The 25,009-nt window shown below is 43.6% G+C and overlaps 1 protein-coding gene across 2 annotated transcripts in view; it reads left to right on the forward strand.

Moving 5' to 3' along the window:
* Positions 1 to 24,809, forward strand: part of INTS7 (integrator complex subunit 7) — a 48,162-nt gene extending 23,353 nt beyond the window's left edge. Inside the window, exons 12-20 of one of the 2 annotated variants that reach the window (XM_081185981.1) lie at positions 3,309 to 3,446; positions 4,066 to 4,272; positions 7,004 to 7,198; positions 13,630 to 13,733; positions 14,497 to 14,565; positions 16,563 to 16,695; positions 18,728 to 18,826; positions 21,707 to 21,892; positions 22,535 to 24,809. In XM_081185981.1, the coding sequence (XP_081042107.1) occupies positions 3,309 to 3,446; positions 4,066 to 4,272; positions 7,004 to 7,198; positions 13,630 to 13,733; positions 14,497 to 14,565; positions 16,563 to 16,695; positions 18,728 to 18,826; positions 21,707 to 21,892; positions 22,535 to 22,828 (1,425 nt within the window). In that variant the 3' untranslated portion in view covers positions 22,829 to 24,809. Of the gene's footprint in view, positions 1 to 3,308; positions 3,447 to 4,065; positions 4,273 to 7,003; positions 7,199 to 13,629; positions 13,734 to 14,496; positions 14,566 to 16,562; positions 16,714 to 18,057; positions 18,693 to 18,727; positions 18,827 to 21,706; positions 21,893 to 22,534 lie in introns of those variants that run through there. The other variant, XM_081185982.1, reaches the window with a different exon arrangement.
* Positions 24,810 to 25,009: the final 200 nt, after the last annotated feature.

Raw genomic sequence — 25,009 nt, forward strand, 5'->3', positions numbered from 1 at the left:
TGGGGATGGTGGGGGGGGAGAAGCAGGCTTGCTTCTCCCTCCCCCAGCCTCCCGATCAGGTCGGGGAAAAGCGGGATAGCGGAGCGCCGCCATCCCGCTTTTCCACGACCTGATCTGGAGGTTGTGGGGCTGGTGGGGGGGAGAAGCAGGCTTGCTTCTCCCTCCCCCAGCCTCCCGATCAGGTCGGGGAAAAGCGGGATAGCGGAGCGCCGCCATCCCGCTTTTCCCCGACCTGATCTGGAGGTTGTGGGGCTGGTGGGGGGGAGAAGCAGGCTTGCTTCTCCCCCCGCCAGCCTCCAGATCAGGTCGGGGAAAAGCGGGATAGCGGAGCGCCGCCATCCCGCTTTTCCCCGACCTGATCTGGAGGTTGTGGGGCTGGTGGGGGGGAGAAGCAGGCTTGCTTCTCCCCCCGCCAGCCTCCAGATCAGGTCGGGGAAAAGCGGGATAGCGGAGCGCCGCCATCCCGCTTTTCCACGACCTGATCTGGAGGTTGTGGGGCTGGTGGGGGGGAGAAGCAGGCTTGCTTCTCCCTCCCCCAGCCTCCCGATCAGGTCGGGGAAAAGCGGGATAGCGGAGCGCCGCCATCCCGCTTTTCCACGACCTGATCTGGAGGTTGTGGGGCTGGTGGGGGGGAGAAGCAGGCTTGCTTCTCCCTCCCCCAGCCTCCCGATCAGGTCGGGGAAAAGCGGGATAGCGGAGCGCCGCCATCCCGCTTTTCCACGACCTGATCTGGAGGTTGTGGGGCTGGTGGGGGGGAGAAGCAGGCTTGCTTCTCCCCCCGCCAGCCTCCCGATCAGGTCGGGGAAAAGCGGGATAGCGGAGCGCCGCCATCCCGCTTTTCCACGACCTGATCTGGAGGTTGTGGGGATGGTGGGGGGGAGAAGCAGGCTTGCTTCTCCCCCCGCCAGCCTCCAGATCAGGTCGGGGAATAGCGGGGTGGCGGCTCTGCGCCTCCCCGCTGTCCCCAGCTTTTGGGTGCAGGCTGCTGCCCGCAAGCCTTGCGAGCCCGCGGGACATCCCGCCGGGCTTGCAAGACTTGGGATAGCTTCCTGAAGCCTGGAGAGCGAGAGGGGTCGGTGCGCACGGACCCCTCTCGCTCTCCAGGCTTCAGCAAAAGCCTGCATTCGCACCATAGGACGCACACACATTTCCCCTTCATTTTTGGAGGGGAAAAAGTGCGTCCTATAGTGCGAAAAATACGGTACATGTGGTGATGTTTTGCTGGGTGCCATAATCACCCCTTCTACCGCTTCCGTTGGTAAGGCACTCTTTGGTGGGCTCAGGCAACACAAATGAACATATAATTAAACCTGCTTTGTGAAAGTCTTATGTATCAGAAAACATGTATCGAGAGAGAGAGAGAGAGGTGTTGCATGCACGTGAACAGATATTTGCGCACAGCAGAGCTCAGGTTTCTGAACCTCAGTGAGGGTGTGCAAGTATCAGTTGAGGGCAGCAGGCAACAGCTCAGCATTTGAACACATTGCCATCAAGTACCACCCACTAGTGTGGGCGGGAAACATTGAGACAGTTCAATCGAAAGTGCTTGTGTGTGAACAAACATGCACAAACTGCCTTGCCAATGCTAGCCAAGGCAGAGAGGAAGTTCCCTCAGCAATCTTGCTGATGCACAGGGAACAGGCTTTGGGAAGAACTCCTTGATCCCACACACTGCTGTGTGTGAAACTGATAAAGGTATTTCAGATATAATGGGCAGAGGGCTGAAACAGCCTGTTGTTTGCTATACGATATTTTCACGTAATTTTGTTCCAGTTATTTATTGTGACTGTGTTGTTGAATGTTTTTCCACTTCTTAATATCTTTGTAAGCCTCAGAAGCTTAACAAATGGGAAACTGTAGAAAAGGACCACCAAAATCAAGGGGTTAGAACACCTTCTGTACCAGAAAAGGCCTTTTTGTTTAGGAAAGAGCATGTCTAAAGGTTGGACATGGTAGAGACTCGTGAAATTATGTATGGTGTGGAGAAAGCAGGTTTTTTTGCCCTCTCATATAAGACTAGAAATTGGATCAGTCGGTGAAATTGATTAGCAGTAGATGCAGGACAGACGAGAAGAAGCACTTCAGACAGCACATAATTTATGGAATTGTGCTCATAAGATGTGAAGGTGACATTAGCTTAGATGGCTTTAAAGGGGGGATTAAGCAAATTCTCACATCAATCATTAGCCATGAGGCAATGCTGAATGCAAGTTGCAAAGCAGTAATGCAGAGCTGTTGTTTTAATGCCCTTCTGGTGATACCTGACTGATCACAGGTGCTGATTTGTAGTTTGATTTAGCAGGGCTTTTATGAGGGCATAAAGCCATTTCACTACCATTGGTTGTATCCAGCTAAGTTGTTCTCAGAGTAGACCAGTTGAAATCAGTGGCCTTAAGCTAGACCTACACATTAATTTCAGTGATCCAGTTGTATATAACCCCATGTTTACTTGCCAAAGCTTGCAATCCTTTTCAGACAGACCCACTTGCAAGCAATTTCCACTGAAATCCATGAGACTTTACTGGAGATAAATGTATCCAAGCTCAAGAGTGTTGGACTGAGTCCTAAGCTCTATTGGAACTGTGTTTGGTATTAGAGTGGTTAACCTTTCAAATAAAGTAACAGAGACTATTCAAATGTAGCACTAAACCGTGGTTTACAGAGTATGAACCTTGGACTCTGCCTTCCCCTTCTATATTCCTCCTGTTGTGGTCAGAGATTGAATAAAGTACTTACCACTCCTGGTTTAGCAGCAATGCTGTTTTGTCTAAACCTAGTAAACTATGGTTTGTGTAACCCGCCGTTTCCCCACAAACCAGATTGCATTGCAGTTTGATCCTAATTTGTCATTGTGATTCTGATTGGAAGGCAAATTTACTAGTTTTTTACTAGTAAATTTACTAGTGAACCAGGTACATAACTACAGTCGTACCTTGGATGTCAAACGGAATCTGTTCTGAAAATCTGTTTGACTTCCAAAATGTTCAGAAACCAAGGCACGGCTTCCGATTGGCTGCATGATTCCAAAGAACGTTCGTAAACTGGAACATTCACTTCTGGCTTTGCGGTGTTCAGGAGCCAAAATGTTTGACTCGCAAGGCGTTCAGGATCCAAGGTATGACTGTATTCATTGTGCAAGTGGGGTGTGTGTGTGTGTGTGTGTGTGTGTGTGTGTGTGTGTGTGTGGACGGACCTGATGAGACCAAAACTCATGCTGGTGATGGCAGACTATGATTCCACATTATTTGTGGCTAGGGACTGTGTGATCTATTTTTTCATTCAGCTTTGCGCTATTCCTTCCTTGTTAGGTATCTCTTGCTACTGTGATATTTGTTGCCAGCCAGAAGACTTTATCCTCTGAAGTGAAAACTGTTATCAAACAACAGCTTGAAAATGTCTCCAATGGATGGACAGCTTACAGGATAGCCAGACAAGCTTCCAGAATGGTATGTGTGATCCATAATTTATAATTCAGGTTTCCCCAATAAGCAGGGCTAATTGACTGAGTTGAAAGTAACTCTTTGTACTCCTTAAATTCCCCATGAAGACTGTAACCCTTTGGGGAGATAGCTGCCCCACCTACGTGATCCAAAGTGGCTGCATTCCCCTCCCCACGTACTAGGGTCTTTTTTAAAGAATAAGGAGTAGAGTTAAAATATGTGAAAGCATGCTAAATCAAAACAATTCTACCTGCCAGATTCCAGCTATTGATGGACCAATTCCCCTCAGCTAATTTTACAACAACAAAAAAGTCAGCTGATTTCATTGGAGGCATGGTAGGGTCTGGATACCATTTTGTAGAGTCCCATTTTGGCAGCTGTTAATTGGAGCACTCATCTTGAGCAGGGGCACTATTTTAGATTTCATTGGGAAAGACTTAAGGCCTTTCAGTGGGGAGAGCAAGATTCTCAGCAAGGTTCCACTTGTGGGATATATTAAAGCTTTAAATGGCAAGAACGACTTTGAAAGGTTTTTAACGATTTCATATTTTTCTGTTTTATTGTTTGGTTTAAGTGCAGAGTTTTGTTTTTGTTCTGTAAATCTCTCTCTTGTTGCCCCGCACAGGGTAACCATGGCATGGCCAGAGAGCTGTATCAAAGCTTGCTGACTCAGGTGGCTTCAGAACACTTCTACTTCTGGCTAAACAGCTTGAAGGAGTTCTCCCATGCAGAGCAGTGCCTGACAGGGCTGCAAAAGGATGATTATAGTTCAGCACTTTCCTGTATTGCTGAGTCACTGAAATCTTACCACAAAGGAATAGCATCCTTAACGGTCAGTGTGAATTCTCCCCCCCCCCCTTTACTTGTTGCAGACCTGTAGGTTAAAGCAATTGTCCTTTTTCACTGCCATTTCTAACTAGACTCTTCTTCAAATGTCTTGGAAGAACAAATGTTGTGCTTACACCTACTTTCTTAAGCAGCAGTAGCTTATTCCAGCAAGAACTTTAGCGTTTAAGATCTTCACCTTCTTTCTGTCTACATGGCCATCTGAGTGGATTGGTCGCTACTGAATTGGCATGTTGGCAGTGCAAGACTCCAGCAATAATTTCATCAGTAAGGTAGCTTACTCCTGTAATAATTAAACCAGTAAACTACTGCTGTTTGACAGAGTAGGTATGAACCCAGTGCTTTCATGCTCACATTAACATTTATCATCACATGAGTGCACAGGAGGCAGAGATTGAACAATAGCAGTCTTGGCTGCAGTATGAACGATCTCGGATTCCTTGTGCAATCAGCCAAGAGTCACCAGAGTTCTCTTCCGTAAAACAAAGACCTTTCCTCCCCTTTTGTTTACCTTCGGTTGCATTTGCCGGAATGGAACTGTGTTCTGCATTCTTGAAATGCTTAGCCAGGGAGAGGGACTTGCCCTGCTGCACTGGAAATATATTATGCAGTAGAGAAACAGCAACTAATTTGTATTTTGGTTACATGAACAACGACATCATTTGTGGATTATTTGCATTAATGTGTTGGAGGCTCGGCTTGACCTTATTATGGACCATGTTGCATAAGCTTATTCTGACATAAATAACCAATCCAAGAAATTCTGGATCTACCACTTAAAATGGGTGTGGGAAGCATGAGACGTGGCCAAGTAATGAATATGCATTCTTAAGCTTCTTCATTTTCAAAGCTTTGCTCAGTTCAGTATGTTGTTGTGGTTAGAACATTGGACTGAATTCAGGCAGGCAGAGATCAATCCAGCCTCACCCCAGAGGTCCAGAGGTGAATTTGACTTGGTCTCTCGCAGACCAAGAGGTCTACCTCGCAGGTTTGTAGTGAGGATAGGAATGGCCCTATATCCTCTGTCCTGATTTTTCATTGCCATGGCTATTCAAAGAGCCAGAAAAGCCATTTTCTCCTCAGGGAAGGGGGAGAGCCTGCCAAAAAGCACCTTGAGGGGGATACATGTGGTGAGACACAGCTTGTCCAAACTTAAATCTCAAAAATTACAGGATATAAATACATTGTCTTCAAAGTGAGTCCCTTGATGTGGTAGGAAGAAGACAGGCACAAGGCTTATTTAACTTGCCAGTGCTATTGAATTGCTGCAGTCCTGTGTTGCACAATGTGTGCGTGAACATTTCTGACTCCAGAAGAAGGCAATTTGTCAGCTCAGGCAAGCAGAAATAAGATAGAGCTTGGTTTATATGGAGCAGAAAATGTATTTAATTGCTTATTGTGACAAAAATAGTGCCCGTTTCAATAGAAGAACCACAGTATGAGAAAATTGATGTTTTAGGTTGCCTGTGCAATGTATGTGCCCTAGTTTGAGCCTTTTATTAACCTAGTAATTGTTTCTTATGAAGCTTTAAAAAGGCAGCTAAGCAGTTTGTTCATCTCTCTGGGCAAATACTGATTTGGTTGTTTCATGTGTCTTTTATTGTGCCCTTTGTATATGGAAATCACAGAGCTTTGTTTATTAGCTTGGACATCCGCAGAACTCTGACAAATATGTTAATTCAGAAAGTATTGCTGTTGAATGCATACAAGCTGTGTGTCTACATGCCATTTACAAATGTCCTCTTTGTGCATAAGCTCTGTGCTTTTCTTTCTCCTCTGTCTCCCTTTACCTCTTTGGCCCTTAACTTGGGTTCTCAAGCCAATCTAGGATCAGAATATCATCCTTCACAAAGGCTGGACAAATACATATCTTTATATCCTTCCTTAGAAATCTGCTGCTATTCTGGCTGCTCATTTTTAAAATTGGCACTGGAAAACACGGCTGCTTCTCCCTTTTCTTCAGCTCTGGCCACACATTATCCTAATGCTTGCAGGATGATGAGTTTTTGAAGGTGCCTAGTGCAGAGAGAAAGGAGGTATTGGAAATTAGGACCTTGCTCTACTTGGCGGAGACCTCTATTGGGGTGATTATGAGTTTGAGGGAGATGTGACGGGGTGGAGGGATGGGGTCATTGGTTCTAGCAGGGTTGCAGATAGCCCATCTCTGGACTCCCCAATCCTGGGTCTTTTGCATATGAAGCTTCTCATCTGCTGGACCTTCTGATTTAATTGTGGATGAGGGAACTGACCTGGCATGCATCTCCATGAGCTGGGTGAGCTAATTGGGTAGAGTGGATCTGAGGACTGACTTAGAAGGCCTGAGACACTGACAGGTTGGGGATTCTGCTGTTTTTTGCATCGGACTTGGTAATTCTTGCGGTACTTGTAAAAAACAAAGTAGATCTCACAGGCCTGAACTCTACCCACTCCTAATCTAAATTACGTTTCCTTATTAATCTAAATCTTGTAAAAGTCTATCCCCCTGCTCCAAGCAGCAGTAGCAACTTCTGAATATCTGTGGGAGCTGTCATCCATAAATTTCACCCATGGAATGTTCTTCTGAATACTAATACATAATCCCACAAATATCCCACATTATCTAAACAAAGTGTTCTTCTAGAGAAATGATTTCTAAAATTGAAAGGGCATTCTTCAGTGGCTTTTGGCTTAGGTCACCAGTCTCAAAGTTCTGACTCGGTGTTTTGTTTGTCTTTCAGGCTGCCAGCACACCCCTTAACCCTTTGAGCTTTCAGTGCGGGTTTGTCAAACTCCGGATTGACCTCCTTCAGGCTTTCTCTCAGCTCATCTGCACTTGTAATAGCCTGAAGACTAGTCCTCCACCTGCCATTGCCACAACCATTGTCATGACCTCAGGCAGTGACCTTCAGCGGTGTGGACGCATTTCCAACCAGGCATGTGCTCCAGTTTGTCCCTGTTATGAACGTGCAATTATATTTTTACTTGGCTTGGTGTGCTGAGATGAAAACAATGAACAGTGAACACTGACCAAAAAAGTGACCAGTAGCTGCAATTCAGCCGATCATTAAAGGATGAGGCTCCTTTTGCAATGGGCAGAAGCCACAGTGTTCTCCTATAAACATGTTGAAAAGGTACAGACCTTCTGCAGAAAGAATATTGTTTAGTGCCTGTCCCCAGGAGCTATGAGCTCCCATCATCCCCAACCACAGGTCACACTGGCAGGGAATTATGGGAGCTGGATCCAACAACATTTAGAGGCCTACATGTTCCCCATCTCTGATTTAGCATAGTAAGGTCTGTTTCATGATGCCCTGCTAAAGGTTCTACCTTATATGGAGGCCAGAAACATAGCTTTTTCCGTGAAAGGTACTCCCAGTGGAAGTACTTAGTCTCCCCACCTTGCTTGCCTTCTGGGGCATGTTAACACTTCCACTTCACAGAATTCATATGGCAGTTGATTTGTTAAGATGTTCCTGCCCTGCTTTAGTCTTGCTTGCACCAGAGTTAATCTCTTACAGTGAATGCTCCAATCTTGTCCCCTTTGCTCCTCCCTCCTAGTGCATGGAGGAAACTAAACAAAATCTCTGGCTTACAAGAATGCCAGAACTGGGGGTGGTGGTTTGTCTTAGTTCAACAAACCATGATAAGTAAGCCAAAAACAATCTTCAGTGTGCATAAGATCAGATATACATTGACCCAGTTCAGTCGTCACATCAAGCCATAGTTAGGGGTATTCACAATGACTCGTTATGTGGGCTATTTTGACCCATTCTCCAACATACAAACACACCCCTCATAAGGGAGGGGAAAATATATCAACTGTGGAGTTTATTTTCCCTCTATCAGCCCCCTTGACCTTCTGCCTGGGCTGGTATGAGGCTGGAAAGGTTTTGGATTCTCCCTACCCCACTGAATTGCTTTGTCCCATAAATGAGTACCCTGCATTTTGGCACACAAGGATCCTCCAAAATTGCCACAAAATACACTTTGAAAATTCATAAAGCAAACTAGAGCAAATTAATAATACTAAAAAAAAAAATCTAGTATCAGAGATTTCAACCTTCAGATTCCACAAGTCTGGCAGAGTGCCATGGTTTTCATTTGCCTCTTAAAAGCAAGAATTGATTTAGCCAGGCAGGTCTTACAGAAGAGAATATTCCACAATAGAAAAGGCCCTGCTCCTAATAGAGCCTAACCTAATTTAGATGGGCAGGGTGGGGGAAAGGCAGGAATCGGATTGTGAAACCAGGATCAGGGAGAAATCTGAAGAGCAAATTGGCAGGGAGGAGGGACTTGGATGGTGCAAGAAGTGAGGCAAAGGCAACTTTCAACAGGGCAAAGAGAGAACTGATACGTTTGAGGTGCAAGTTGTAATTGGATTCTGAGCAGCTTGCCAATAATCACCTGCTGGTTCTATATGTTAGGGGCTGCTAATGGGAGCCAAAGAAGGCAGGGAAGCTCAGCTGGCTTCAGGCGAACCTGCATCCCAAGACAGGATGGAGAGAAGGTACAGTCTTGCCAGTTGAGCCAGTGATATGAGGGCTCAGTGCAGGGGTTCTGTGGTGTATTTGTTTGACCTTTTCAGTTTATGACCTAATGGAAACAAATGAGAAAACTGAGCAAGGATATACAAAGAAATAAAAATATTAGTTCAGTTCAGTGCAATCTGTTCAGTTTCGGTTTCAGTTTCTGTTAATTGGTTCTCGTGAGAAACTTGCAGATTCTAGCTTCACCAATTAACTCCAGCTGGTGTCAATTTACTCTTGGCAGAAAGCCCAGGTCTGCTTGACCTAGAAACTACTCACTCTGATTGGTTAACGAGCAGCACTCAACTCTGTTATCTAGGGATTGCTAGCACAGTTTGGTGTGAGGTGTGTTAGGAGTTAGAAGTGCTGTGTATGGTTTTGAGAGAGAGAAAGAGGATTTATTTTGCTTTTATTTGTATGCAGAAACTCTGCTGGTTTTATTTTTCCTTTTAATAAATCCTGTAAATAGTTATTCTGAGTCTAGCTGACTAGTCATTACTGCCGCAACTAGCTTCTTCGCTGTGCAGGAAAACTCTGCTACGTTTGGGCTAAAGCCAGTAGGGCTATGCCTGACACTCCAAAGTTCCATGAGGTTATGGGCATTGTGCTGCCAGCCTGAGTTGCGGTGGTGTCAGCATCAACGGCGTTGGTTCCAGTAGTTCCAGAAGTTGTTGTTCTCTGGCTGGTTCCTGACCGTGGTGAGCTGGTGACGCAGCGGACACAAGGACAACAGCTGCAGCGTGTGAGTGCTGGGTGCTGTGGTTCCTGTTTTCTCTCTCAGTGGTCGTGAGTAGCTGGTTCCGGGTTCCAGGGACATCGCTCTCAAGATGGCCTCACAACCAGTTCAGATGGCTTTTGAGCGTCTGAATGACTCCAATTACTTGCTGTGGTCGGAACGCATGCAGGCAGTGCTGCAGAGGGATCGTCTCTGGCAAGTGGTGAGTAAGTTTCCTACGAAGCCTGATGATGAAGACCTCGATAAAGACCAAAGAGCAAGGGCCACAATTGTCTTGGGGCTGGAAGATTCCCAGTTGCCGTATGTGAGGGGAATCAAGACAGCTAGAGGTGTGTGGCAAGCACTTAAAGAACTCCATGTGCGTGAGACAGCGGTTTCCAAGCTGTTCATTCGCAAGGCATTGTACAAGGCAATGTTACAGCCTGGGGTTACAATGCAGGAACACCTACACAGTTTACAGTTAAAGTTTGTTGCGCTTCAGGAAAGAGACTGTGCGCTAGACCAGCAGGAGAAGGTGGCTATTATTTTGAGTTCTCTCCCGGAAAGCTGGGATAATTTAGTTTTGTCTCTAGAAGGCATGCAGGAGCATGATTTATCAGTCAGTTACGTTACTGGGCGTTTGATTGAAGAATGGCAGAAGAGGCAAGAAAGGTTGTTGGCTGCAGAGGCTTCTACTGGTGGACGGTTTGGAAGGAGTTCTCATGCCGTGCCGGAGGTGAAGCAAAAGCAGCGTACTGGTGAGGAGTCAGCGTTTGCTGTTAGGCGTTGTTTCCGATGTGGGTCTTCAGCGCATCTAAAACGACAATGTCCGGAGTTGGTCAAGTCTCAGTTGCCGGTGCAGGAGCAGAGACAAGATCAGCAGCAGCAGCAGCGGAAAAAGAACTTCTTCAAACGAAAACAGTCGGCTCAGCTGGTGACCGGCGAGGTCAAGATTGCTGATGAGAAACAAGCGGTCTGGGTGGTCGATTCGGGAGCGTCTCGCCACATCGTGAACTCAGATGAATTGTTTGTTTCCAAGAACTCAGCACAGCGCAGCCAGGTGGCTCTAGCAGACGGAAGTACTTCCGAAGTGATTTCGGGGGGTGCAGTTTTTGTTCCTTGTCTTCGTGAGTGCCTGCAAAATGTACTTTGTGTGCCTTCATTAAGGAGCAATCTGATGTCTGTAGATTGTTTGCTAAAAGCTGGATTTAAAGTGTATTTTGAAGGAGACAGTTGCATTATTAAGAAGGCTGGTGAGATTTTAGGCACTGCTAAGTCAGAGGGAGGCTTGTTTTGGCTTAAAGCAGGATCTCAAGTTGCAGCAGTAGTCAGTAAATCTCAGCCTGCAGTGAATAACAAAGCTATACATGACAACTGTGTGCACTTATTGCATAGGAAAATGGGGCATGCTTGCTGGAAAAGTGTACTAAAAATGTCTGAATTGGCTGATGGGGGTAATTTAAAGAGTTGTAACAAGTACCTTGATTGTAATGTGTGTAAAAAGGTTAAAACCCACAGAGTCTCTTACCCCAGAAGTGACAGAGTTAGTGAGTCACCGCTACAGCTGGTTCACATGGACGTAATTGGTCCATTTGCTGTAAGCAGGGGTGGATCGCGTTTTTCACTAACAATTGTGGATGACGCCACGCGTTATTCTTGGGTTTTTCCCATGAAAAATAAGGGTGACGTGTTCACTAAGTTTAAAGGCTGGGTGGCATCTGTGGAAAGATTTCTGTCCATTAAACTCAGAAGGATTCAGACAGACAGAGGTGGCGAATTTATGTCAAATGCCTTTAAAGATTGGTTACAAAAGCGTGGCATTGGGCATAGAAAAACGAACGTTTTTTCCCCAGAGGAGAATGGCGTTGCAGAGCGAAAAAACAGATCTTTACAAGATATGATGTTTGCCATGCTTGATGATGCTGATTTACCCATGTCTTATTGGGGGGAGAGCATGCTCACCGCGTGTTATCTCCAAAATAGGCTCTTTCATCAAACAATAGGTACAACCCCATACTTTAAATTGTTTCAGAAAAAACCTAAAATTGACCATTTGCATGTGTTTGGATCAAAAGCCTGGGTATTAATTCCGAAACAAATGAGGAAAAAGGGAGATCCTAAGACCAAACAGTTAGTGTTTGTGGGTTACCAGGAGCTGGGAAAAGGTTTCCGCTTTGCTGAAGGGACAAATGGCATTGTGATCTCCAGGAATGCCAGTTTTTGTGAACATAGTGGCTGGGAGAGACTACATGCCAATACTGAGGTTTGGTTTGAACCTTCCCAGGAGCTCCATGACTCTGAAAGTAGACACAGAGAATCAGAGTCTGAGGGGGAGGAAAGTTCAGATAAGAGCTCTCAAGAAAGTGGAGTTAGCCAAAGACCAGTTGCTAAGCAACAAAAGAGAGGTCATAGTTCTGAGGAGGAAAGTGGGTCAGAAGAAAAATTTTCTCCCAGAAGATCTAAAAGACAAAACAAAGGAGTGCCTCCGGTGCGTTTTTCTCCTGATACTGCAAATGTGTTTAGTGTAAGTGCAGAACCCAAGAGTTTTCAGGAGGTGTTAAAGTTACCAAAAGAGGAGGCAGAGCGCTGGAAACAGGCAATGGAGGAAGAGATGTCCTCTCTGAATGAGCATAAGGTTTTTACACCAGTGGCAGCGCCTGAGGGGGCAAAGATTGTAGGCTGCAGGTGGGTGTACAAAAGACTTAGGCCCGGTTAGGACATATCTAGGGTTGGAAGTGTGCTGGGCCCAAGATGGCAGCTGCCTAATTAGTCAGCAGAACAAAGTTAAACAACTACTGACTACATACAGGATGCAGGATTGCAAAGGGGCAGCGGTGCCTATGGATCCAGGTTTCATAAAAACACTTCATACAGATGAGAGTCCTGAATTTGAACACCCTGATGTATATCACTCTGTAATTGGAAGTTTATTGTATATAGCACAGTGGTCCAGACCTGATATTAGCTATGCAGTAGGCATATTAAGTAGATTGGTCTCAAAACCCACACTAAATGCCTGGAAAGGGGTAAAACAAGTTCTGAGGTATCTCAAACAGACAATTGGCTATATGTTACAATTAAATTCTTCAGAGGATGAAATGTTGTGTTGCTACTGTGATAGTGACTGGGGAAATTTGCCGGATAGAAAGTCTGTCACAGGACTAGTTATAATGGTCGGTGGAGCTTTAATCAGCTGGCGGTCACGCAAGCAAGACGTAGTAAGTGTGTCATCAACGGAATCAGAGTATGCCGCATTGAGTGAATTGTGCAACGAGGTGATTTATTTCAAGCATTTGATGGCAGATTTAAATGTAAATTGTGGAGAACCAGTACAAGTTTACATTGATAATCAAGCTTGTATAACCTTAAGTAAAACAGAGGGTTTCAAATCGCGTTCAAAACATATCTCTGTAAAATACCAAAATGTACGTTGCTGTGTACAAGACAATGTAATCACCTGTACTTATGTGTCAAGTGAAGAAAATGTAGCAGATGTGTTAACTAAACCATTGGCAAAGGTAAAGAACAAGCGAATGTGCAAGGGTTTAGGTTTGCTGCAAAAATAATCTCCTACATAGGTGTATTTGGAGTTAATTGTTCAGCAGAATCTGTGAGGGGGTGTTCAGTTTCGGTTTCAGTTTCTGTTAATTGGTTCTCGTGAGAAACTTGCAGATTCTAGCTTCACCAATTAACTCCAGCTGGTGTCAATTTACTCTTGGCAGAAAGCCCAGGTCTGCTTGACCTAGAAACTACTCACTCTGATTGGTTAACGAGCAGCACTCAACTCTGTTATCTAGGGATTGCTAGCACAGTTTGGTGTGAGGTGTGTTAGGAGTTAGAAGTGCTGTGTATGGTTTTGAGAGAGAGAAAGAGGATTTATTTTGCTTTTATTTGTATGCAGAAACTCTGCTGGTTTTATTTTTCCTTTTAATAAATCCTGTAAATAGTTATTCTGAGTCTAGCTGACTAGTCATTACTGCCGCAACTAGCTTCTTCGCTGTGCAGGAAAACTCTGCTACGTTTGGGCTAAAGCCAGTAGGGCTATGCCTGACACTCCAAAGTTCCATGACAATCAATCATGAGAAGTGCTTTGTTTTTGTCCCCACCCCTTTTGCTGCTGCAGATGAAACTCTCCATGGAAGAATTCAGGAACCTAGCTGCAAGATACGGAGATCTCTATCAATCATCCTTTGATGCAGACTCAGCAACTTTGAGGAATGTGGAGCTGTATCCTACTTTTCAAAGCACAGGACTTGGTTATTTTTCTCTAAGTATATGCCTTGTAAATATGACTCTTAAGAATTTATTACTGGAGCTTAGGACATGGGGCGAACATAACTTTCTTACAAATTCAGCATGCCAGTTTCCTTTTAAAGCCAACACCAAACACCAAAGTTTGTTAGCCAGAATTTAGCACTTGATATCATTGTGTCAGACTATTACCTAGCTATCAAACGTTATACCTAGAAGGCTGTTCTTCAGGGCCTTCTGGAAAACAATGCAATGTAGAGATTTGGCACAGGTTCAGTGGGAGGAAGCTTTGTAGCTATGATGCCACTATGGGCAAGGATCTCTCCCTCATGGTCACCCATCTTGCTGACCTGAGGGTTGGGCACAGAAAGTGAGCTTCCGAAACAGGGTGGTGTTCGCAGATTAGTATGGGTGCAGGCAAACCAATAAATAGCTTGGGTCCAAACGTTTCAAATCTCCCGTTCATGACCAAAATTGGGGGGCGGGGGCGGGGCATGAACCTGACGCCTCCCTAGGCACATTTGCATAGGGCTAAACTCTGGTTCAGCATTGTATCCAAACCAGGTATATGTGTGAAGTGGTCTGTAGAATCAAGTTGCTTAAATTAATGTTGTATTATGATCTCCCCAGAAATGAAGCCCATGCTGATTCTAGTAACTTACAGCCATTATTTTACTGAACCATGCAATATTAATTTGATTTTGCCAATTTCATTTGTTCATCTTTAACATCACATCAGACAGCAGCAAGGTTGCTTATTGATATCGCATGCAATCGAAGCCCTGATTTTAGATCCTGAATCTGCAAGGTAAATATGATGCAGGCAGGAAGTCCTGTTGCACAAGTGGAAATTATTGCGTTGTTTGAAGACGTATTACTGCCACTTTGGATACAACCCTTAGTGATTTTTTTCTCTAGGGATGAAAGCATTGCGGACATTGCACCCTGGTGAAATTGAGATTCTGTAGTTTAGTGCTTTTCAGTCTTCCTTCTAGGAAGGATTTTCACATTGACATCTGTGGAAACATTGCATGTCTGCCATGGAACCCCTAATGTTACAGAGGATGTTTTACAGTATTATAACAATAGTAATAATATTTATTTGCCACCTTTTCCCCAAGGCAGTTTACAGGTAAAACAGAGAAAGCAAAAAAGCATAGAAAAGAGAGTCATTAAATTACACATTCAGTTCCCTGGCTTGGGCCTTCTCATTGACCCATGTGAACTTAAAGCACAGACAAGAGCGTGCATCAGTGCATTGCAGTGAAAGATCACTATTGTTGCACAAGCCATCTTTTCTCACTGAGAAGCATTCGTTAAGCTTTAAGAGAACCCTGGCATTCTTAGAAATAGTTCAAGATGAGATGCCACAAGCTCTTGTTGAAGGTAAAAATAAAATAAATGACAAATACTTCTTCCTTGTATTGCTTGTATACCTGGCCCTAAATAAACTTTATTTGATGTAAGCACTAATAATTTCAATGGAACTAAATTCCAAATAAGTTTACTTAAAAAGCCAGGGCTTCCCCCCCCCCCAGTACCATTGGGCTCTCTTGAATAGTCCCTGTTTTCCTCCTTAGCTTTTGAAATCCCCTAAATTAACCAGATAATTAATCTCTGGTGTAATGCCATTGACTTTGATGAAGTTTCTCGAGGGACAAAAATAGCCATGTAAGCCTTCTTGGTGCTAGTAAAAGGTCTCCCTTTGGGCTGTCTCTGATTTCTGTTGATAGAACGTAAGTTGATCAGATCTCGTGAGACTGGAAATCGGAAAGAATTGCTCAGAAGTAGTAATGGCTCATTTAAACATGGGAATTACAGGACTGAACTGATGCCTAGTAGATCTTAATCCACATAGACAGTACACACTTTTTAAAACAATGGCCCGATTCAGATGTTGTGCACAGCTTTTGGCTCCTGCAATTTTCACTTTCCTCTTCACTGCTCCTGAACAGAAATGATTGGAAGCTGTCAATTCTGTTTTCTATTAGCCGCAGTTTATCATTACATCCAAACCTGAAACGTTACCCAAGCAAAAAGGTTTTCAAGCCCTGCACTGCACTTTGACGTCCTGACGATCGGGGCTTCCGAGCGCAGCATCACCTGGCGATAGTGATGCCAGGCGATTGGCAGGCAGCATCTTCACCCACATGTCAGATTTGGTCCAGAGGAGAAGGAAAAGAAGGATCCAGCCCACTGACCAGAAAAGGTTCCCGCCCCTGATGCAGAAAGTTATAAGTTGATTGGCAGAACATCTAAATCATGCTTGCCAAGCACAACAACCACATCATCGTTTTGGTGAACCAGTGCAGAGAATGCATTGCATGGAGGTGGCTTCCATGTGTCACTTCAGGCTGCTTCAGCAAAATCGAGCCGTCTGCCTTTTCAGTTCAGGGGACACTTCCTGTGTATTCAATTCGGCGCTGAATGCACAAGCAACTGTTTTGCAGGAGTGTCACAAATTTATTCCAAGATTTTTTATTTTTTTAAATTGAGTAAGGAAGAAATGTTTAAGTGAATTGGAAATGTTCAGATTAAGCGTGAAATGCCTATAAAGATGGGGAGGGTATCCATGGAGTACAGCATTTACAAGGACAAAGGAACCTGTCAGAGAGGCTGTGCTATTTCCAGGAAATTATTTGTTTCCCCATGAATGGTTAAGTATATATAGACAAGATGATGATTTTATAGAATCGTTATCTCACCTTCCTATCCAGCCTAGAGTCCCAAAGCATTGTGTAAAAATACCCAAGACACTTTGGAAAGGCACACATTGAGCATCACCAGAGTGAATTTCTTTTCTAGTTTACAGGAATATGGCTCTGCTGGAGTGGCACATGCCACAAGTGAATATGAAAGGAGAATGATGTCTGTGTTCAGTCATGTGCTGGAAGAAGTGGAATCACTGAACAGAAAATATGCACCTGTGTCTTACATGGCAAGTAATAGCCACTTTGTCATAGAGACTTTTAAAATAGTAGTTCTTTACATTCCTTTGAAACAAGAAGTCAAAAGATAGATGACCCCAGGTTTTGTATTGGTCACAAATAGCATATAACCAGAGAGGTGGAATAAAATTGGTTTCTACCATAGAGCAACATTGGAGATTCATTTTATGCCTTAGAGGGTATAATTTTTAATGACTCACAGTGCCAGATTTGTATTTCTGAGGAGACGTGTATAGGATTGTACTGTTCAGTGGTCAAGGTGGAAGTGACAAGTCAAGACTCGGCTTCAATCTGTAATTTATTAACTAAAGATATAGGAATGGTGGAAGCAGCATTGATATTTTGGTATAATGAATTAACCAATACAAACATAAGTATAATCCAGAGATTATCATGCATATTAAAAAGCTTAAGAAACGTGCAGAAAAGTAAAAATTGTTTGTAATAAGTCTTGACTCATTCTCAAAATTTTTGACCAGCTATAGCAAAATTTGTCATGTTTTTTAATGAGTAGTATGTTTCTTTATCCACAGCTGTTTAGATTTTGGCCCTTTCCCCTCTCCTAAACTTTAGAATGGAAAGCTTCAACTTGAAAAGCATTATATACATCTTTGGTATACATCAGTAGCAACAGATGGAAATATTTGTAATTTGAAATAAAGGGATGAAGCTTGTAGTGACATGCGGAGCTACATCATTGTTCTTTGGACTTATAATTTTACTCAGTTTTCTAGGAGCTGTGTTATTTAATACCTTTCTGATTCTGACGCTGTGGTGGCTGTCATGCAGAAAGTTCATTTGTGGAACATCCTAGAGGCCACCTGCCATTGCTCCACCTTGGCTTCATTCATTGAAGCTAATTGTGTTTCAGTACAACTTTTCACTGGTGTAGAGTTTCTCTTATCGGGTCAGGTCATCTGAGAACACAAGCGCTAGGTGATGTAACTCCAAACACAAGGCGGAGAACAGTTCTAAATGAGCTTAATCTATCGACTAGAACCAGGGTTTCAGATACTGACTTTAGGATATCTCTGATCTCTTTGAGAGCAAGCAATCTGCTATCCTTCCATGCGTGTTGAGCATTATATTATATATGGACATGCATTTTTATATGAATAAAAATGTACGCAGAGTCCTGTACGAAAACAAAAGTAATTATTCAAATAGCAGCAGCAGGGGGCCGCTATTGCCCTAATTTCTTGCTTGTGGGTTTCCCAGAATCATCTCACTGGCCACTGTGAGAAGTGAGATATTGAACTAGATAGAGCTTTGGCCTGATCCAGCAGGACTCTTCATATGTTAATTTCTCGCTGGCCATATTTTTGCTCTCGTTTTATTGCAGAAAGCACTAGACTAGAGAACAAGCCGTTTTTCATAAGACTTCAGAATTTCCCCATATTTAATCTTCAGATCCATTCATGGCTTGTCTTTCTTTGTTGTAGGGACTCCCCACTGCTACTTAGTTTCTCTCAAGCCAGTACTGCCTTGCCCTTCCTTGCCCCGTTTGGCTGCATTCTTCCTCCTAGTGGCCTCTGGTCTCCAGGAAGCCCCTGCCTTGAGATCTAATGTGCTAGGCTGCATTGGCCGCCATTTTTTCTTTCCATATATCCTTGATCAAATGATGCACTTAGGAATAGAGGATGTTGGGGAAAACAACAACTTTCCCCCAAATTCCTTTAGAGCTGCTACAGAGCTATTTTCGGAGCTATTCAATGCCTCTCTTGTCCTGATACAGAAAGGAAACTGGATTTGTTTCCACCATCTCTGTAGGCTATTCCAGCCTGGTGCCCATCAGACGTTTTGGACCACAACTCTCATCAGGTCATAGAAGCTGTAGTCTAAAACACCTGGAGCCCCCCAGGCTGGTGAGGGCTGCGCTCGTCCATATTCTTGATGATGCATTGTCTTGGCTTCCTAATAAGTGCTAGTGACTGCAACGCTAATGCACAAAGTACATTCTGTTTCCGATCCCTGCTGTAAAAAGGATTAGTTCTGATCTGGCTTGGCATTGTTTTGTTCCAGCACACGGCTTGTCTATGCAATGCAGTCATTGCCTTGCTGAAAGTTCCCTTGTCATTCCAGAGGTATTTTTTCCAGAAGCTGCAGTCGACTAGCATTAAGGTAAGCTGACGGTGTCACCGAATTTTAACTGCAGTTAATGCAGAGAAATGTCTACAATCCCTTCGCTGTCAGGAAGAGGAAGGGGAAGGAGGATTGCTGCTGATCCAGATCCCTACGTCTGCTTTGATTCTTTAATTATTGCTATTTTTCAGTGGGAGATTCCGTTCAGATCGCTCACTGCATTCTGTTTGGCCCTGGTTCTTCTATAAACAGGAGAGAGAATGGGAGCCCTTAGTGATTGTATGGCACCCAATGCATCAGTTATTTTTTCCAGAGCTTTTATTATGTGTTTGTTTATTTAAACAATGCCTACAAGCAACTCCCCATTTACACACAATCTATTTGCATGAGTGTCCTTCTGGCTCACAAGAAGACCCTCCCCAGAGCCTGAAGAGGACAGAGGCACAGCGGGGCATTCTTGAGGCTTCCCGCCTAACAGCTTCCCCATGCATCAGCTGAGCAGCCTCAGCAAAGCCCCTCTGCCCGTCCGGCTCACAGAGGTCTGTAACATAACCCTGTGTAAATGGAGAGTCGCATAGGGCCTTCTCGGTAGTGGCACCTGCCCTGTGGAACACCCTCCCATCAGATGTCAAGGAGATAAATAACTCTCTGACTTTTAGAAGACATCTGAAGGCAGCCTTGTTTAGGGAAGTTTTTAATGTTTGATCTTTTATTGTGTTTTTAATATTCTGTTGGGAGCTGCCCAGAGTGGCTGGGGAAACCCAACCAGATGGGCGGGGTATAAATAAGTTGTTGTTGTTGTTGTATAAATAAGTTGTTGTTTGACAGCCCTTGAGCTGTCCTGGACATATGTTGTTCAGGGCCATGTCAATTAAGAAAATACTCTAGAACCTGGCCCATTAGTATATGGGCAGCCAGTGCAAGCTTTTGACCACCAGGGTTACAGGCTAGTGATTGTCCCCATCGACAATCTAGCTGCAGCATTTTGCACCAGCCGGAGTCTCCAGACAAGGGCCAAATATGGTCCGGCATAGAGCGTGTTGCAGTCATCAGACCTGTAGGTCACCATGGATAGTTGATGTATCTACTGCATCTGGTAAAAGGTAAAAGATAACAATGGCTTCAGCAGCGGCCCCATTCTCTGAACCTGTTCTTTCAGAGGGAGCGCAGCCCCATACATGTAACATCTGCATTTATCTTCCTCTTTTTATTTTACATCCCCACTGTCTAATTTATCTGAAGGAAATAGAATGATCTTTGTCATATCTTTCAAAATCTTGTGGCCTGTTATTTCCCTGCTTCGTTTCAATGGTTCATTTTATTGACCATTCATTTGGTGTAATATGGCTTCTGATGCTGTTATGCCATTAAGTTCACATCCTGTTTATAAAATGATCAAGCTCCTGAAGGAATATACAAATATTCAGTATGGCTGAAGCATACGTTTAATCAATATTGACCACCCAGACACAATGCCGTTTAAAGAAAATTTAGCCTCCTCTCCTGATTATCCAAAGCGGTGTACATGTTTTAAAGAGGTCAACACATACACGTCCTCCCCACATGTGGAATAGATATTTTACTCATGTGGTACCTTCGTTACAGGGACAGCACATATTCCACACATAATAACTCTTAGTTACTGTGTTAGCTTTTGCAGTAAGGAAAGACCATAGCCCAGTGGTAGAGCACATGATTTGCATGCAGAAAGTAACGCTGCCAGAGATCTAAAGAACTGCTGCCCGTCAGAGTAGGCAAAACAGAGTTAAGATGGGGACATGGTCTTGCATGTGAGTAAGGCAGCTTTGTATGCCCTGACTACTGGTTCATGTAATTTCATTTTCTAAGGCTTGTACCCTGGCATCTGGAATCATAACTTTTGAGATTTTTAGGCCAGTGGCAAGTTACAGATACTTCAATTAAGTAAATAATAGTAAAAACAGTGGTGAGATAAAGTTTGTAATTACAATATCAAGCAACAAACAAATTTGCCACAAAGTTTTATACACACACACACACACACACACACACAGAGAGAGAGAGAGAGAGAGAGAGAGAGAGAGAGAGAGAGAGATATCCAGGATTGCTCCCCAAAGAGCACATACTTTGCCAGAAAAGAAGGTCTTTGTTAGCTTTCTGAAACTCACCAAGAAGCCTGCTAGAAGGGATCTCCGCAGCAGCAGCACGGGTACATCTGCTAAGGTTTCTCTTTACAGCAGACTCATGGAACTTCCTTCAGGACTCCTTCGGCTAATCAGTTGCCTGTGTCAATAGCAGTCGACTTAATGTCTATTTGGAGTCGTTTAGAGTATGTGTACTTAAGATTGTCAGAGTCAAAAGCTAAGGGCTCTTAACAAGCAAAAAAGCTTACTTGAAAGATTATCAAATGTTGCAAAATCCATGCCCCAGAGCATAAGTTGTCTCTCTGGTTGGGGTAACAGGGCTGTTTAGAATATAAAAACACAAAAATACATAACAAACAAAAACAATACCCTTCTCACAGTTCAAAAGACCATAGATTGTTTAATTAGCCAAAGGCTGATTTCCTACTTGGTTTCAAACACAGTTTTTAGGCCATCATCCAGCCTTCCAGCTGCTGCCCAAAGTGCAGAGAAAGCTTTACGGCTTGATTGCACTGAAATATTAAAGCTGCCCTAATATGGAGGTATTAAGGACAGCATCTTCATTGTGTAAAATAACGTTCTAACAGAAAAGTTAGCTGCAATTCAGTTTAGAGAAAATGCATTTCAAGTTTGGAGCGCTTGAAGACGTGTATTTTTTTTCTGACAGTGCACTACTCATGCAATGAATGCACTGATCATAAATTGTGTTGATTATATCTTGAGCATTGTAATATCCCTCGCCATCTTCCATGTGGTTCTTATTTCAGTTGCTTTTTTTATTTTATCTGTACTTCAGCTTGCCCTGTCACCATCCCCACGTAACCCTGCTGAGCCCATTGTCGTTCAGAATAACCAGCAAATGGCATTGAAGGTAGAAGGAGTGGTTCAGCACGGCTCCAAACCAGGCCTTTTCCGCAAGATTCAGTCGATCTGTCTAAATGTATCTTCCACACTGCAGACCAAATCTGGGCAAGAGTACAAGGTATGGAGTTGTATACTGTCAACATTTTACAGTGTCTGAAACCTATGAAGAATTTAAATGGAAATACCATTTTCTGCTGTTGGGTGGCGAGGATTTTAATCTCAGCGGGGGAGGGGTGTGCGGGTGTGTAGGCATTTCTGGCAGGTTCTTTGAAGACGAAACCTGTAAGTAAGAGCTTGTGGTGGTGGTGTGTTCATATCCCGATGGGAAAAAGTCTGCGCCTTGTGTATATGCGTCTCGGTGGAAAGGGGAAGGTGGAACAGATAATCCTTTTCCACACTTGCTGTCTTGGCAGTAGCACTGAAAAGTCCTAACATTACAATCGACTAAGAACACACAGCTGTCTGGCAGCAGGAAGCAAATCTGCTCAAGTAAGAGAATGCTGATCACTTGGGATGGCTAATCACTTAGAGGTTCCCAAGCCCTGCTATGAACAGCTGAGCGGTTTGCAATAGCTTTAGCAGAGAGCGCTAAATGGCTTCTTACGTTTTGCTTAGACATGCTGAACAAAAGCAAAGGACAACAGTTCTGATATTGTCCTCCGTGAGCCAAACCTTTGCTTATATGGCAGAATTGAAACATTGAACACCCCCTTAGAGAAGCTGTGGAAAATGCCATTCCTACTACTGTTTTCTTTCCCAGATGCCCATTGACAGCCTGACAAATGAGATGGAGCAGATGGTTGAGCCTCACAACGATTACTTCAGCACACAGTTCCTCTTGAACTTTATTATTGTTGGCACCCACAGCATCACAGTGGAGTCTTCTGTTAGAGATCTCAATGGTATCATATGGAAGACGGGGCCCAAAACCACTCTGTTGATTAAGTCTCTTGAAGATCCTTACTCCCAGCAAATTCGACTTCAGCAACAGCAAGGACAGCAGCCACCGCAACAGCCGCAGCCACAGCAACGAACTGCCTATTCCCGTTTTTAGCACTGTTCTTATCATTCATCAGCCCAAGTGAAAGGCATTCCATTTTATGTGGACGTTGTCATTTCCCCCATATGTTTCCCATGATGCTGTCCTTCCTTCCTTCCTTCCTTCCTTCCTTCCTTCCTTCCTTCCTTCCTTCCTTCCTTCCTTCCTTCCTTCCTTGGCAACTGCAATGATCACACCTATAAAATGCAGCTCGGTCACTGAAACCCAACTCTCTTGAGGCACTCCATATAACAAGCTGGTTGAATGAAGTGGCTCTGCTCATAGTTCCAGCTGTTTCCACCATGCCACTGAAATTGCTCTAGCAGTGGAGTGCAGAAATTTGCTAAAGCAGAACAAAGCCTTGGGTATGTACTTTAAAGCCTTTTTTCAGGTTCTTATGGCCCTGTTCATGTGATGTGGGTCACTAAGGGCCTGAGGGGGCTAAATCCATGTTTTTATGGCTTCATCACATACCCAGCTCTTCTCGCCATCATTCAGCACAGATTTTAGGATGGTGTGATGAACTGAAATCTGGCCCCATTACATGATCCATCCATTCACTGTTTTATTGTGCTTTCTGTGTGCCTTGTAGCTTGCATTCCACCACACACAATAGAAAGGCCACTTTAAAGCCTCAGATAAGAATGGGCCAAGTTGGTTTCCCTTTGCATCGTTGTTGATGGCTTCCAATTGGAAGATAGTGAGCAGTGAAAGGTCTGCAAGAATTTCCTGGGTTGCATTCCAACATATTGGCTGTTTGAGTAATCCAGTTGCCACTTCCTGAGGAGCATGACTTTCGATTCTACATTTAGTCTTTCAAATTGCATTGGGTTTTTATGTATGCAAAACTGTGTTCCTCTGTTTTATTCAGTACATCTACAAATGCAAACAGTTTCAACAAACGTCCAGACATTCTGGGTGGTTAAATGTAAATAATCATTTTGAATGCTGCTAAGTTAGAACGAGGTTTGGATATCATTCCAAATATCGGGGTGGTGTTCTTTAATGCCTCTGAATCTTGCAGCTGCTCATATTTGTTGCTTCTCTATATAATAATGCTTGAGCTATGCCATTGTGGGGAAAGGGAGATTGTCTTGCTTTATAGGAAAAGGCATTTCAGATTGATTGGGATCCTTGCCCCGCCCCCCAACACAAAGTCCCCCAGAAAGAAATATATTCATCTTTGAAAGGTTAGAAAGTTGAAAGATCAGAAAGGGTTGTGTTATAACTGTTCTTCTTTTAACAACAATATGAAGGAAATGCGCATTGAAGCTACGTGAGTAATAGGGTTTTGTTTTTCTTTTTTGGAAGAGGCAACTCATTCTAAAGCAAAATGCTGCTTGAAGTGCAACACATGACCAGGCCCTGTACCCTATAACCTAAAGAGGGTATATTTTGTATGGTATTATGAGTTACTTCAAGAGAGCAAGGAGACAAGTAATGATCTTGGAGCCTGCTCCACATGGACTCTTGCCCCTACCACCTCCAGGCCAGCTATCCAGTGAGAAGAATCCTGTTATTTTTTAAAAAGCAAACATACGTTATAAAGTACTTTAATTTTACCAGTAAGGCTTGGAAGCATTTGGTATCCTGAAAGGCAGGATGAAAATAATTCTAATACTAATAATTCCCTGCTTTATTCTGTACCAGAGTTGTGAATGGAGAGCCTTCTTCCATTAAATACTCTTATGGTTGGTGGAGTGCATGCCATAGCTGTGCAGGAAGAAATTGACCTTGCATTCTCTTACTGAACTTGCAATGTGTCCATTCCTCTTGCTTTCAGATGTGAGAAGTTCACTCAGCTCTTGATGATACAGGTATGGAGGTTGAGGGTTTCTTTCATTGTAAATACTGGGGGGTGGGTTTGGAGGTTACTTGCAACATGCTCCTTTTTTTGAAACTACTCAGATGTAGTTTCTTACTTCATCTTACATCAAGCAAATGCCTCCTTGTTATGTATAGAATATCCTAATAAACCATTTGTTTCCCATTTGAATCTGATCAGCAAAACCAGAACTTCTTGTGGGGAAAAAAGACATTGGCATTCTTTAAACTCCAATACTTGATTCACTGGCTGCCTTGGGTTTCAAAGTGTCTCTCCAATTTAACAAAGAAACATTTCACCTCTTCTGTCCCCAGCATGTTGATTTTGCAAATTATGAATAATCTCCAGTGTTAGAAACTCAGATATATAAA

The sequence above is a fragment of the Podarcis bocagei genome, assembly GCF_964188305.1.
Source record: "Podarcis bocagei genome assembly, chromosome: 3".
Lineage (NCBI taxonomy): Eukaryota > Metazoa > Chordata > Lepidosauria > Squamata > Lacertidae > Podarcis > Podarcis bocagei.